This window comes from Ranitomeya variabilis, chromosome 5, assembly GCF_051348905.1.
Source record: "Ranitomeya variabilis isolate aRanVar5 chromosome 5, aRanVar5.hap1, whole genome shotgun sequence".
Taxonomy (NCBI): domain Eukaryota; kingdom Metazoa; phylum Chordata; class Amphibia; order Anura; family Dendrobatidae; genus Ranitomeya; species Ranitomeya variabilis.
In genome coordinates this window covers 485,179,496-485,191,463 of record NC_135236.1, presented here as the reverse complement: position 1 = coordinate 485,191,463, position 11,968 = coordinate 485,179,496, and the positions used below count along the sequence as shown (strand labels likewise).

Sequence of the window (11,968 nt, the reverse complement as noted above, 5' to 3'; positions counted from 1 at the left end):
ATCCTGCACAGGAGCCCATATACTGATCCTACACAGGGCCCATATACTGATCCTGCACAGGGTCTCATAAACTGATCCTGCACGGGGCCCATATACTGACCCTGCACAGGGGCCCATTTACTGATCCTGCACGGGGCCCATATACTGATCCTACACGGGGCCCATATACTGACCCTGCACAGGGGCCCATATACTGATCCTGCACGGGGCCCATATACTGATCCTGCACAGGGGCCCATATACTGATCCTGCACAGGGCCCATATACTGATCCTGTACGGGGGCCCATATACTGATCCTACACGGGGGCCCATATACTGATCCTGCACAGGGGCCCATATACTGATCCTGCACGGGGGCCCATATACTGATCCTGCACGGGGCCCATATACTGATCCTACACGGGGCCCATATACTGATCCTGCACGGGGCCCATATACTGATCCTGCACAGGGGCCCATATACTGACCCTGCACAGGGGCCCATATACTGATCCTGCACAAGGCCCATATACTGACCCTGCACAGGGGCCCATATACTGATCCTGCACAGGGGCCCATATACTGATCCTGCACAGGGGCCCATATACTGATCCTGCACAGGGGCCCATATACTGATCCTGCACAGGGGCCCATATACTGATATTGCACGGGGGCCCATATACTGATATTGCACGGGGGCCCATATACTGATCCTGCACGGGGCCCATATACTGATCCTGTACGGGGGCCCATATACTAATCCTGCACAGGGGCCCATATACTGACCCTGCACAGGGGCCCATATACTGATCCTGCACGGGGCCCATATACTGATCCTGTACAGGGGCCCGTATACTGATCCTGCACGGGGCCCATATACTGATCCTGTACAGGGGCCCATATACTAATCCTGCACAGGAGCCCATATACTAATCCTGCACAGGAGCCCATATACTAATCCTGCACAGGGGCCCTCTTCGGTCCGTGTCCGTTCCTGATCTAAACATATTGGCTGAGCTACCACATGATGTTATATAATGGCTACTGGGTTATTTAAAGGGAACCTGTCATGTAAAACGTTTTTTGTAGAACTGAAAACAATGGGAGATTTTAACATTAACTGTACAGGTTAGATATCCTAGTGATATGTAATTGTAGCGCCCCCACTGCCGCAGGGCCGAGGGGTACCCGGTACCGGGCCTCTGGGTCTCTGCTTCTGGGGTTGTCACGGCGGCTAGGCCCCGGCCCGTGACCCTGCCGTGGGGCGCACAGTGAATGATAGGTGTGGATGTTGGTGGTGCAGTTGTGGGGTGCAGGTCGCGGTAAATAACGAGGACACCAGGTTGCAGTCTCTTTACCTCTTTACTGGAGATCTCTGAGTCCTCAGTCCAGAATACGGTTCACCAGGCTGCGCAAGTCCGGCCGGTCCAATGGCACCTCCAGAGTTCACTTCACAGGTGGAAATCGGTGCCTTCCTTCTTAGCGCTATGTGTTGTAGTCCTTCCCTGCTATGCTTACGGAAAGTACCCCACAACCGTTGTGTCTGTTTCTCGTGTTCCCTCACAACTCGATTAACTGATCTTCTGCTAATCTTCCGTCCCTTCCTGATGTTACAGTTAGAACGGCACCCGTTTGTCGGGTAGGCCTGGAGTTCTTCCGGGACCCTAGAGACGCCCCTCTCCCGCAATTGCCTCCCAAGACTTCATAGGTGATTTAGGTGAGACAGCCCGCCTGAGACTGACTGTCCTGCCGCTGTTTAGAGTATTGCTTGAAGCTGTCTAATGAAATACTCCCTCGGCGTTCCGGCCGCCGGTAGTGCGCCTCAGTAGGATGTTGCTCCGGTCTTACAGCATGACCCCTACTGGTATTCTCCTATTGCTTGATCTCGTTTCTCACTCAGCACAATCTATCTCGCTTCTAGTCCTTTCTTGGGTCCCGCCGCTTCCCGGAGCTGGCGCGGACCCGTTACGTTCTTTTCAATGCCAAGCCTCTGTCAGGATCCCACCCCTGACAGAGACCCTACTGTCTCTTCCTCCACAACACCCTCTGCCACTAGGTGTTGCTTTGTCCAATCCAGTCAGCTTTCTGCTCTAACTTCCTGCCTGACCCCCAGTTTACCCACTATGGTGGGGAGTGGCCTAATGAATAGAACCCTTAGCTCCCCCCGGAGGCCCAGCTGTGAAATGTATTGATGTCTGTGATACCTGATCAGATGAACTCCTTCAGTGCCATCGGACGCACCATGGCTCCCCATAGTGGCGGAGCCACAGTACTGCAACGACCAGGACTCTGGGACGCTGCACTCCCCCCTGGTTAAACACAGTACTCCGGGACTGGGAAGAAAACAACAATACAGGTTAGCAAAAAGACATACAATTTTTGTTGAGTGCAAATAATAATAAGTATACTTGAACAGAGCTTCCCTTTATGGGAGGTGAGGACACTTGAACGTTACAAACATGGTTAACATTATAAATTACAGGCTATAAATAACTCCTGTTACCCAACCGGGTATGCTACTAAGTACAAAATTGTTGAACAATAATTTAACATTGCCTTTAAGGACTCACACTCTAAATCCACTAAAGACCTTCCTATAATCACATTATAAGGTATTTTAACTTTCCCATTCGCCTTCTTTAAATCTGCAGGACCGCCTGTCCTATCGGCACCAGACCTACTGCCTCTCCTTTCTGTTACAGGACCGCCCCGTTCAGCCAGGGCCTACTGCCTTTTCAACTACTATACACAGTATAGAACATAACATTACTTTCAGTTTAAGAGCACTAAGTCATTTCTACATGACTCCTATGAGGACTCAGGGTTTACCTTCTATCCTAACTATCTATCAACATTATCTAAACATTTTCTATCGAACATTAAGCCTTCTCATTATCTTTCTTCCCTTTCTTGCATGCTGGACACCACATCTATCTCTACGGGCCCACTGCATCCTTCTTCTATCTTTCACCTTTTAATTCTCAGAGCACATCATCAGTATTTCTTCACATTTAACTAATTAAACACATATAACTTTTCTCGTACAACATTATCATCACTTTTCTCTTCATCAACGTTATTGCTACTTGTCTTAAGCAATATTACTATCAAAATGCGGCAAATGAACATCCCCTTTAAGAGGGGACCAAGTCTCTGTGAGGTAGCGCGTCTTCTCAAGCTACCAGTCCATACTCAGCAAAGGTTCCAGTGCGGTATCTTCGCAAAGAGTCTTTAAATAAAACCAGTAGGGAGCGCCTTTAATAAGGTGCAAACTATTTACAAAAAGTTCGGATCATGCACTGTTCATGATTTCACAGTTTTTGAAGTAACGTAGAAAAATAGAAAATAACCAAAAACAAAAGGGATCCCATGTCCATAGAAGGATCCCCTTAAGAATTTACCCTGGACGGGTTTTAGCAATCATAAAAGGCAATAAAACAGTAACTATTTTACAAGTAAGAAAGTACAGTAGAATCTTACTGTGGTGGTCTCCGATCTGGCCTCACCAGGCCAACGGATCGCACTGGTGAGCCAGGAAGCGGTTCCGGTCCCAGCAGCGATAAAATCCCTCGCCGGGAGGCCCTTCTCGTTGGCAGGCGCACACGTTCCTCCGGGGCACAGCGAGGCCGGGCTTCTCGAGGTTCCGCGGGGCCGGGCTCTGCTGCTTTCCCCCTGGGATCACCTTCTTCCGGTGTTTCGGCAGCAGCCTGGAGGGCGATGCATCGCTGGACGCCTCGGGCGACCCAGCCCGTCTCGCCAGCGTCCCTCCTCCACCTCGTGTAGGTTACGGCATCACCTGGCTCCAGATCACGAGTGAATCTCCCGCTGCAGGGCTCCACCTCCTCCCGGTCTACGCGGACTTGTAGCGGCTCCCCGATCTCCTGGATCACTCCTCTTCCACACTGAGGGTTAAAGGCCACCACTACACCCCAGTGTGATGGCGGGATCTCCGGAGCGCTAATTAAATCAATCTGCTCTACAGGCTGGGGCCGACTCCGCCACGCTGCCATCAGACGCCGTAGATGTTCGGCGTCCGGCATGATCTTCAGGCCCGGCGTCTGTAGCGTACCTTCATCCGCGGCCAGGTGGGAAGGAGCAGGGGACACTGGGGACAAACGGATCTCCGTGGGCTGGCCTAGCCGAGTAAGCACGCGAGCATCAGCCTCCAGCCTGCGGGCTAGCTGTCGGACCTCGGCTGCAGCCACACATTCCTCAGACAGCGGCAGAGGGGGTCGGCCCATCGGTGACCCTGTGAGGGTCAGACCCCGCAGCATTGGCGTTTCTGGGGCTATGTCAGGTTGCGCAGCCTCAGGCCGGACCGGGTCAGCCCCGCGTGGTGTTCCTGGTGTCGCCATCTTGGCCTCTCCTCCAATGTCTTCTTCCCGCGGTCTCTTTAGTGGGCGGCCCCGTCCCCATGGTCTCCACCCTCCAACCAGGATCAGAAGGCGGACCTCGGCTGTTGACGGGCACGTCCTCAGGACACAGAAATACTTAGACTGGGCGGTCATCGCTGTTCGCGCTCTCCAGCTTATCTACGCCTACTTCACGCCCCTTCTCTCTTCAGCGCTGCAATGGCGGCGCATTTTGGCGGTAAATGGCGCAACACAGTCTTTGCAATAAAGTACAGTCCAAGCACAACAAATTACAGTTCCAAGGCACACATGACCCGATTCTTCAGGCTTAAGTAGATCCTGTTCGTGACGCCAAGTTGTAGCGCCCCCACTGCCGCAGGGCCGAGGGGTACCCGGTACCGGGCCTCTGGGTCTCTGCTTCTGGGGTTGTCACGGCGGCTAGGCCCCGGCCCGTGACCCTGCCGTGGGGCGCACAGTGAATGATAGGTGTGGATGTTGGTGGTGCAGTTGTGGGGTGCAGGTCGCGGTAAATAACGAGGACACCAGGTTGCAGTCTCTTTACCTCTTTACTGGAGATCTCTGAGTCCTCAGTCCAGAATACGGTTCACCAGGCTGCGCAAGTCCGGCCGGTCCAATGGCACCTCCAGAGTTCACTTCACAGGTGGAAATCGGTGCCTTCCTTCTTAGCGCTATGTGTTGTAGTCCTTCCCTGCTATGCTTACGGAAAGTACCCCACAACCGTTGTGTCTGTTTCTCGTGTTCCCTCACAACTCGATTAACTGATCTTCTGCTAATCTTCCGTCCCTTCCTGATGTTACAGTTAGAACGGCACCCGTTTGTCGGGTAGGCCTGGAGTTCTTCCGGGACCCTAGAGACGCCCCTCTCCCGCAATTGCCTCCCAAGACTGCATAGGTGATTTAAGTGAGACAGCCCGCCTGAGACTGACTGTCCTGCCGCTGTTTAGAGTATTGCTTGAAGCTGAATGTTATAATACTCCCTCGGCGTTCCGGCCACCGGTAGTGCGCCTCAGTAGGGTGTTGCTTCGGTCTTACAGCACGACCCCTACTGGTATTCTCCTATTGCTTGATCTCGTTTCTCACTCAGCACAATCTATCTCGCTTCTAGTCCTTTCTTGGGTCCCGCCGCTTCCCGGAGCTGGCGCGGACCCGTTACGTTCTTTTCAATGCCAAGCCTCTGTCAGGATCCCACCCCTGACAGAGACCCTACTGTATCTTCCCCCACAACACCCTCTGCCACTAGGTGTTGCTTCGTCCAATCCAGTCAGCTTTCTGCTCTAACTTCCTGCCTGACCCCCAGTTTACCCACTATGGTGGGGAGTGGCCTAATGAATAGAACCCTTAGCTCCCCCCGGAGGCCCAGCTGTGAAATCTATTGGTGTCTGTGATACCTGATCAGATGAACTCCTTCAGTGCCATCGGACGCACCATGGCTCCCCATAGTGGCGGAGCCACAGTACTGCAACGACCAGGACTCTGGGGCGCTGCATAATAACATATCAACATGTAATAACATGTCATATAACATAACAAGTAATTCTACAGACACAGTATTAGTAAGATTTTTCTAGGGGTAAAGTCCCCAGTATCACTGCATAGCTCGATTAAAATGTATTTTGTTGGTGAGTGATTCCCTTTCTAATAAAAAAGAAGCAATTGTGTTATGCAGTCTGGATATAAAATATCTTACTGGTTTGTGTCCATGGCTCCAAGGAGGCAGAGCCATGTAGGACAGCAGGGTCTGACAACACAAGTCTGTAACCATGGAGACACATAGTTCTACACAGGTGCTGCACACACCAGAAGGATGACTTTCACCAAGACTATTTGGAAAGTTGCTACATTGGTGGAGTAATATAAAGTTGGGCACAGGTGAGACTGGTGCGGGGGCAAAGGTGCGACTGGTGCGGGGGCACAGGTAAGACTGGTGCGGGGGCACAGATGTTACAGGTGCGGGGGCACAGGTGTGACAGGTGCGGAGGCACAGGTGAGACTGGTGCGGGGGCACAGGTGTTACTGATGCGGGGGCACAGGTGTTACTGATGCGGGGGGCACAGGTGAGACTGGTGTGGAGGCACAGGTGAGACTGGTGCCGGGGGCACAGGTGTTACTGATGCGGGGGGCACAGGTGAGACTGGTGCGGAGGCACAGGTGAGACTGGTGCGGGGGGCACAGGTGTTACTGGTGCCGGGGGCACAGGTGTTACTGATGCGGGGGGCACAGGTGAGACTGGTGTGGGGGGCACAGGTGTTACTGGTGCGGGGGCACAGGTGAGACTGGTGCGGGGGGCACAGGTGTTACTGGTGCCGGGGGCACAGGTGTTACTGATGCGGAGGCACAGGTGAGACTGGTGCGGGGGCACAGGTGTTACTGGTGCGGGGGCACAGGTGAGACTGGTGCGGGGGGCACAGGTGTTACTGGTGCCGGGGGCACAGGTGAGACTGGTGCGGAGGCACAGGTGAGACTGGTGCGGGGGGCACAGGTGTTACTGGTGCCGGGGGCACAGGTGTTACTGATGCGGGGGGCACAGGTGAGACTGGTGTGGGGGGCACAGGTGAGACTGGTGCGGGGGCACAGGTGTTACTGGTGCGGGGGCACAGGTGAGACTGGTGCGGGGGGCACAGGTGTTACTGGTGCCGGGGGCACAGGTGTTACTGATGCGGAGGCACAAGTGAGACTGGTGCGGGGGCACAGGTGTGACTGGTGCGGGGGCACAGGTGTGACTGGTGCGGGGGCACAGGTGAGACTGGTGCGCCTGGGCTGGCACAGGATGGAAGCTTTGCTGCTCCAGTTTACACCCCGCTCTTAGGGCTGGACCAATGGTAATGAAGTACTGGCGAGATTCCGGGCTGTGATTGGACAGCGATGTGACGCTCGCCCTGTGTGTCCTGGTCCCTGGCTCCGGTACTCTGGGCTCAGCAGGCCCCGCCCCCTCCAGTAACAGCTGCCCGCCCCGCCCCGCCCCGCCCCGTGCTCCAGCAGTGACAGCAGCCGGACGGCGCGCCGCTCACCAGTGTGTGCCCACCAGTACCCACAGCATGGGCTGCAGCCACTCGTCATCCGCGGGAGGTAAGGAGACATCACGGCGCTGAGTGCAGCTGTCATGGTGCTAACACTGCCTGCACAGAGGGCTCCTCCGGGAATAATGCAGCCAGCGGTGACAGTGCCTGTCCGGAGCATGGCGTGCTGCACCCGGGTACAGGGGGGTGTATGGCAGGGTGCCAGTCGCTGATCGCCCGTACATGGGCTCCTGGGCTGCTTGCCCTTTACCGCTGGTGTATGTAGAGGACTGTATTCCGTGTCAGCCCCATCTAGCTTCCCTGTTAGGACAAATGGAGAGAATGGAGGTCGGAGATCGTCACCCGTCGGCTGGACGACCTGATTGTAATCGCCTCCTGCTTCACTGTGTGATTTCTACTGAAAACCTCTATAGTCTTATAATCACACTTATCATCCTGGGTCACTACACCCCTAAACTACATGGCGTCCTTGGGATCTTCTATGGGCACACATGGGCCATCCGAATGTGGTTGGGGGGTCTTTAATTCTTTTGCTTAAATGCCTGTATTTCTGGATAAAATAATTTTTGCAATTCATTACAACTTTGCACAATTTTCCCTCTGCAGCATGTGATCCACTGTCTATTGCTGGCTGCAGAATGAGTAAACTGAGAATCCATCAGTGAGCTGGTTCCAATGGGAGACTTTGTAACTATTTTTCTTTTTATGAGTTAATCTTAGATGATTTGTGGCCTCAGGCAACATCAGTATTGAATTTGCAGGGAAAAAACGTGTAAAAGCAAAATGGTGCAAATTTATTTTAATGAAACCTGGTTCCAAAAATGATTTTAACTGTAAAAAAAAAAAAAAAAAAGTTCCACAAGGCGAACAACGCATTTAAATCAGTCTGCATATTTTGTTCTGACTTCTCACCATATCGGGTAGGCTTGTGGAGCACTTTGCCCCCTGAAGATGTAGGGACATGCCGGAGATGGTGGTATAGAGATGAGGACGGTAGGTACACAAGAACGGGAAGATTTCTCTGGTTAATGGAACCATATCCTGGAGGACTATTGTGGATACTCTTATTTTTTTTAATTAGATTTTTTTCCATTAAGCGTTCTTTGCAGCCTTCTGATTTCCTCCAAAGAGCCGCCGGCTTTCAGTCATGGGATTGGTGAAGAAAATGATTATAGACCTTGTAATCAGTTCCTGCAGTGCCTCATGACTGAAAGCCGGCGGCTCTATGGAGGAAATAAGTTCATTTTCTCCCGGTAGCCGCACCCTCAGTAAGTTGCAAGGACAGCATTGGAACACTATTTACCTGAAGATTAACCCCATATATGCAGGTAAATAGCGCTTTCCAAGGTAACAGGTTTCCTTTAATACAACTGGAGACTCACAAGAAATACAGATTTCTGGAGAAAATTCTTTGAAAACTGCACATCAGATTTGTCTATGGCAAATCCTAAACATGTGAACATACCCTTAGACTATTTTAGGAATAACTCTTGGCAGTCAGTAATAGTAAGCTGTCTATTTTTCTGTAGTCTCCACATATGCTATTAATTGAATTTCAGCTTAGAGCAGAATGTATCCAGTACAGTAGGAAGATCAATGCTAGTTAATAGATGAAATGACAGATGAACAATGCCCTTTTCACTTGAGCAATAACCAGTTCACGAGTATTAAGGGTTCATACCAGGACATCCACAGTAATGCAGAACTGCTTATTCTGAAAGCCACTGGTACCTAGCACTGAGCCCGTACTGCTAGTCCTCAAAGTGTTAATATCATGTATGCAAGAATAGAAGTGCGTATTTCATGGATATACCAAAGCTAAGTGCAGCCCTTGAAATAATGGCATACACTGCCGGAGATTAGTTAGGAAACACTTCTCATAAAGCTAAAGATAGGGTAAAGTCACATATAGCACCCAAGGTTCAACTCGAGGATGTACTGCAGCCAAAATATGCAACAGCATCCAGTTTTATAAAAAATCATCAGTTTATTCATTTTGTTTATGTCCACATAGTTTTATGCACATAAAACATAATTTTATTAAAGGGATTCTGTCAACAGGTTTTTTATTTATAGCCTGAGAGCAGCATAATACAGATCAAGAAACAACAAACGAAGAAAAACCGAAACAAAGTCCAAAATATGATTTACAAATTTTATTAAAATATATATAATATGATATAACAGTGGGAAAAATACCGTAAAAGGAACATCACCAGGGACAAATAGTCAAATTAAATAAATATAACACCTAATGTGATAGTATATATAAATCTATACCCATGGGCAAAAATTACATGTAGCAGCCAGGAAAATAATAAATAAATAATCATTAAAAAGTGCATATACAACCAGTACAAAATATATATATTTATATATATATATATATATATATATATATATATATATATATATATATATATATATATATATATATATATATATGTGTGTGTGTGACTCAAAAGAAGACCTGAGTTTGCAGATATTAGTGCCAAATAATAGTGCTGGATCTAAGCGATATAAATTATATAGTAATCATAGTGATATGGTCATAGTGACCCTAAAGATAAGTTGTCCAACAAGAGGCAAAAACAAAGTATAGAAAGAAAAGGAAGCCACCTAATATTACCTGCTGCGTGAGCCAAATGGGGTAGAAGTCCCTGGGATGTGCCGAGCCCCGACGTTTTGCCTCTTGTTGGACAATTTATCTTTAGGGTCACTATGACCATATCACTATGATTACTATATAATTTATATCGCTTAGATCCAGCACTATTATTTGGCACTAATATCTGCAAACTCAGGTCTTCTTTTGAGTCACACATATATATATATATATATATATATATATATATATATATATATATATATATATATATATATATATTTTGTACTGGTTGTATATGCACTTTTTAATGATTATTTATTTATTATTATTTTCCTGGCTGCTACATGTAATTTTTGCCCATGGGTATAGATTTATATATACTATCACATTAGGTGTTATATTTATTTAATTTGACTATTTGTCCCTGGTGATGTTCCTTTTACGGTATTTTTCCCACTGTTATATCATATTATATATATTTTAATAAAATTTGTAAATCATATTTTGGACTTTGTTTCGGTTTTTCTTCGTTTGTTGTTTTATATGGTTCCGAATGTCCATTCTATTTTTCCATTGGTGCACATTAGTGGTTATAGATTTAGATATATATATAATTTTTTTCTCTTAATTACAATTATTGAATGCACCGTGCCTTGAGATATATCTACAGATCAAGAAAGCCTGATTCCAGAAATGTTAGCATTCCCCCCCTCACACACACGCCCAACTGGCAGCTTCCTGTGTACACTGTGTATTGTGAGTAAGCTGCTAATCCATAGTGGGGGTGGAGATACACAAATTAGCCTGACCGGCCTGCATGTGAGAACTAGTCCTCTAGTGATAATCTCCTGCTGATAAAATACTGATTGTATTGAAACGACAACGCACAGCCCTGGAATCAGGCTCTCTTGCCCTATATTATGCTGCTCTCAGATTAAATGTCTAAAATCATCTGTCAGATTCCCTTTGATGCTGGATGGAAAAAATGTAACATTGGTTTCCATCAACTCATTGATTGCTTTCCATCAACTAACTCCGGTAGTCTGAGAAGCTTAGGTGAAAAAGGGCCCAAAAATCAACTAATTAGTGCTCAAATAAGTCAAAATATCGCAACCAGGTTCCTTTACTGTTCTTTCCCCAGCTAATATTGAAATTTTATGTAAAACCAGAAGATCACTCTCAGTAAAATGTTGACAGATCCCCCATATAACGCTGTAAATAACATACAGAAGACAGAACAACATGCTACATCCTCTTTGATTTCACAGCATTAGAAGCCTAGCTGTGTTTTAGGGGCCTCTGAATAGGTACAAGTCGTGTTATCTGCTAAGGCTACTTTCACACTAGCGTTAACTGCAATACGTCGCAAATGCGTCGTTTTGCCGAAAATACGCATCCAGCAAAAGTTCTTGCTGGATACTTTTTTCGTCATAGACTAACATTAGCGACGCATTTGCGACGCATTGCCAAACGTTGCGTCCGTTTTGCGACGCTTGGGCGTGTGGTAGCGGACCGTCGGGAGAAAAAAACGTTACATGTAACGTTTTTTGCTCCCGACGGTCCGCTTTTTCCGACCGCGCATGCGCGGCCGGAACTCCGCCCCCACCTCCCCGCACTTCCCCGCACCTCACAATGGGGCAGCGGATGCGTGGGAAAAATGCATCCGCTGCCCCCGTTGTGCGGCGGAGACCACGCTAGCGTCGGGAACGTCGGCCCGACGCACAGCGACGGGTTGTTCCCGACGCTAGTGTGAAAGTAGCCTTACTTGGCCACCATCGGGAGATTTCTGCCAGTTTTTACTCACGTACACATCACATTTTTCATTTTATTCTTTATTTTCTTCTAATGAAGATTTTTATTGGCTCAGTCAGGACTCCTTCATAAATGCTGTAGTGTTAGTAGGTTTTAATAACTGGAAAATAATGGCATACATTTAAAAATACTCTTTAAGGCTTGTTTCACACGTCAGTGGCTCCGGTACGTGTGGTGAC

The 11,968-nt window shown here is 48.6% G+C and overlaps 1 protein-coding gene across 1 annotated transcript in view; it reads left to right on the top strand.

Annotated features, from left to right (window-relative positions):
* Nucleotides 1-7,325: 7,325 nt before the first annotated feature.
* The window catches only part of C5H12orf75 (chromosome 5 C12orf75 homolog), an 86,201-nt gene continuing 81,558 nt past the window's right edge, over nucleotides 7,326-11,968 (top strand). Inside the window, exon 1 of the mRNA XM_077265536.1 lies at nucleotides 7,326-7,418. Coding sequence (XP_077121651.1) covers nucleotides 7,388-7,418 — 31 coding nt within the window. The 5' untranslated portion in view covers nucleotides 7,326-7,387. The remainder of the gene's footprint in view (nucleotides 7,419-11,968) is intronic.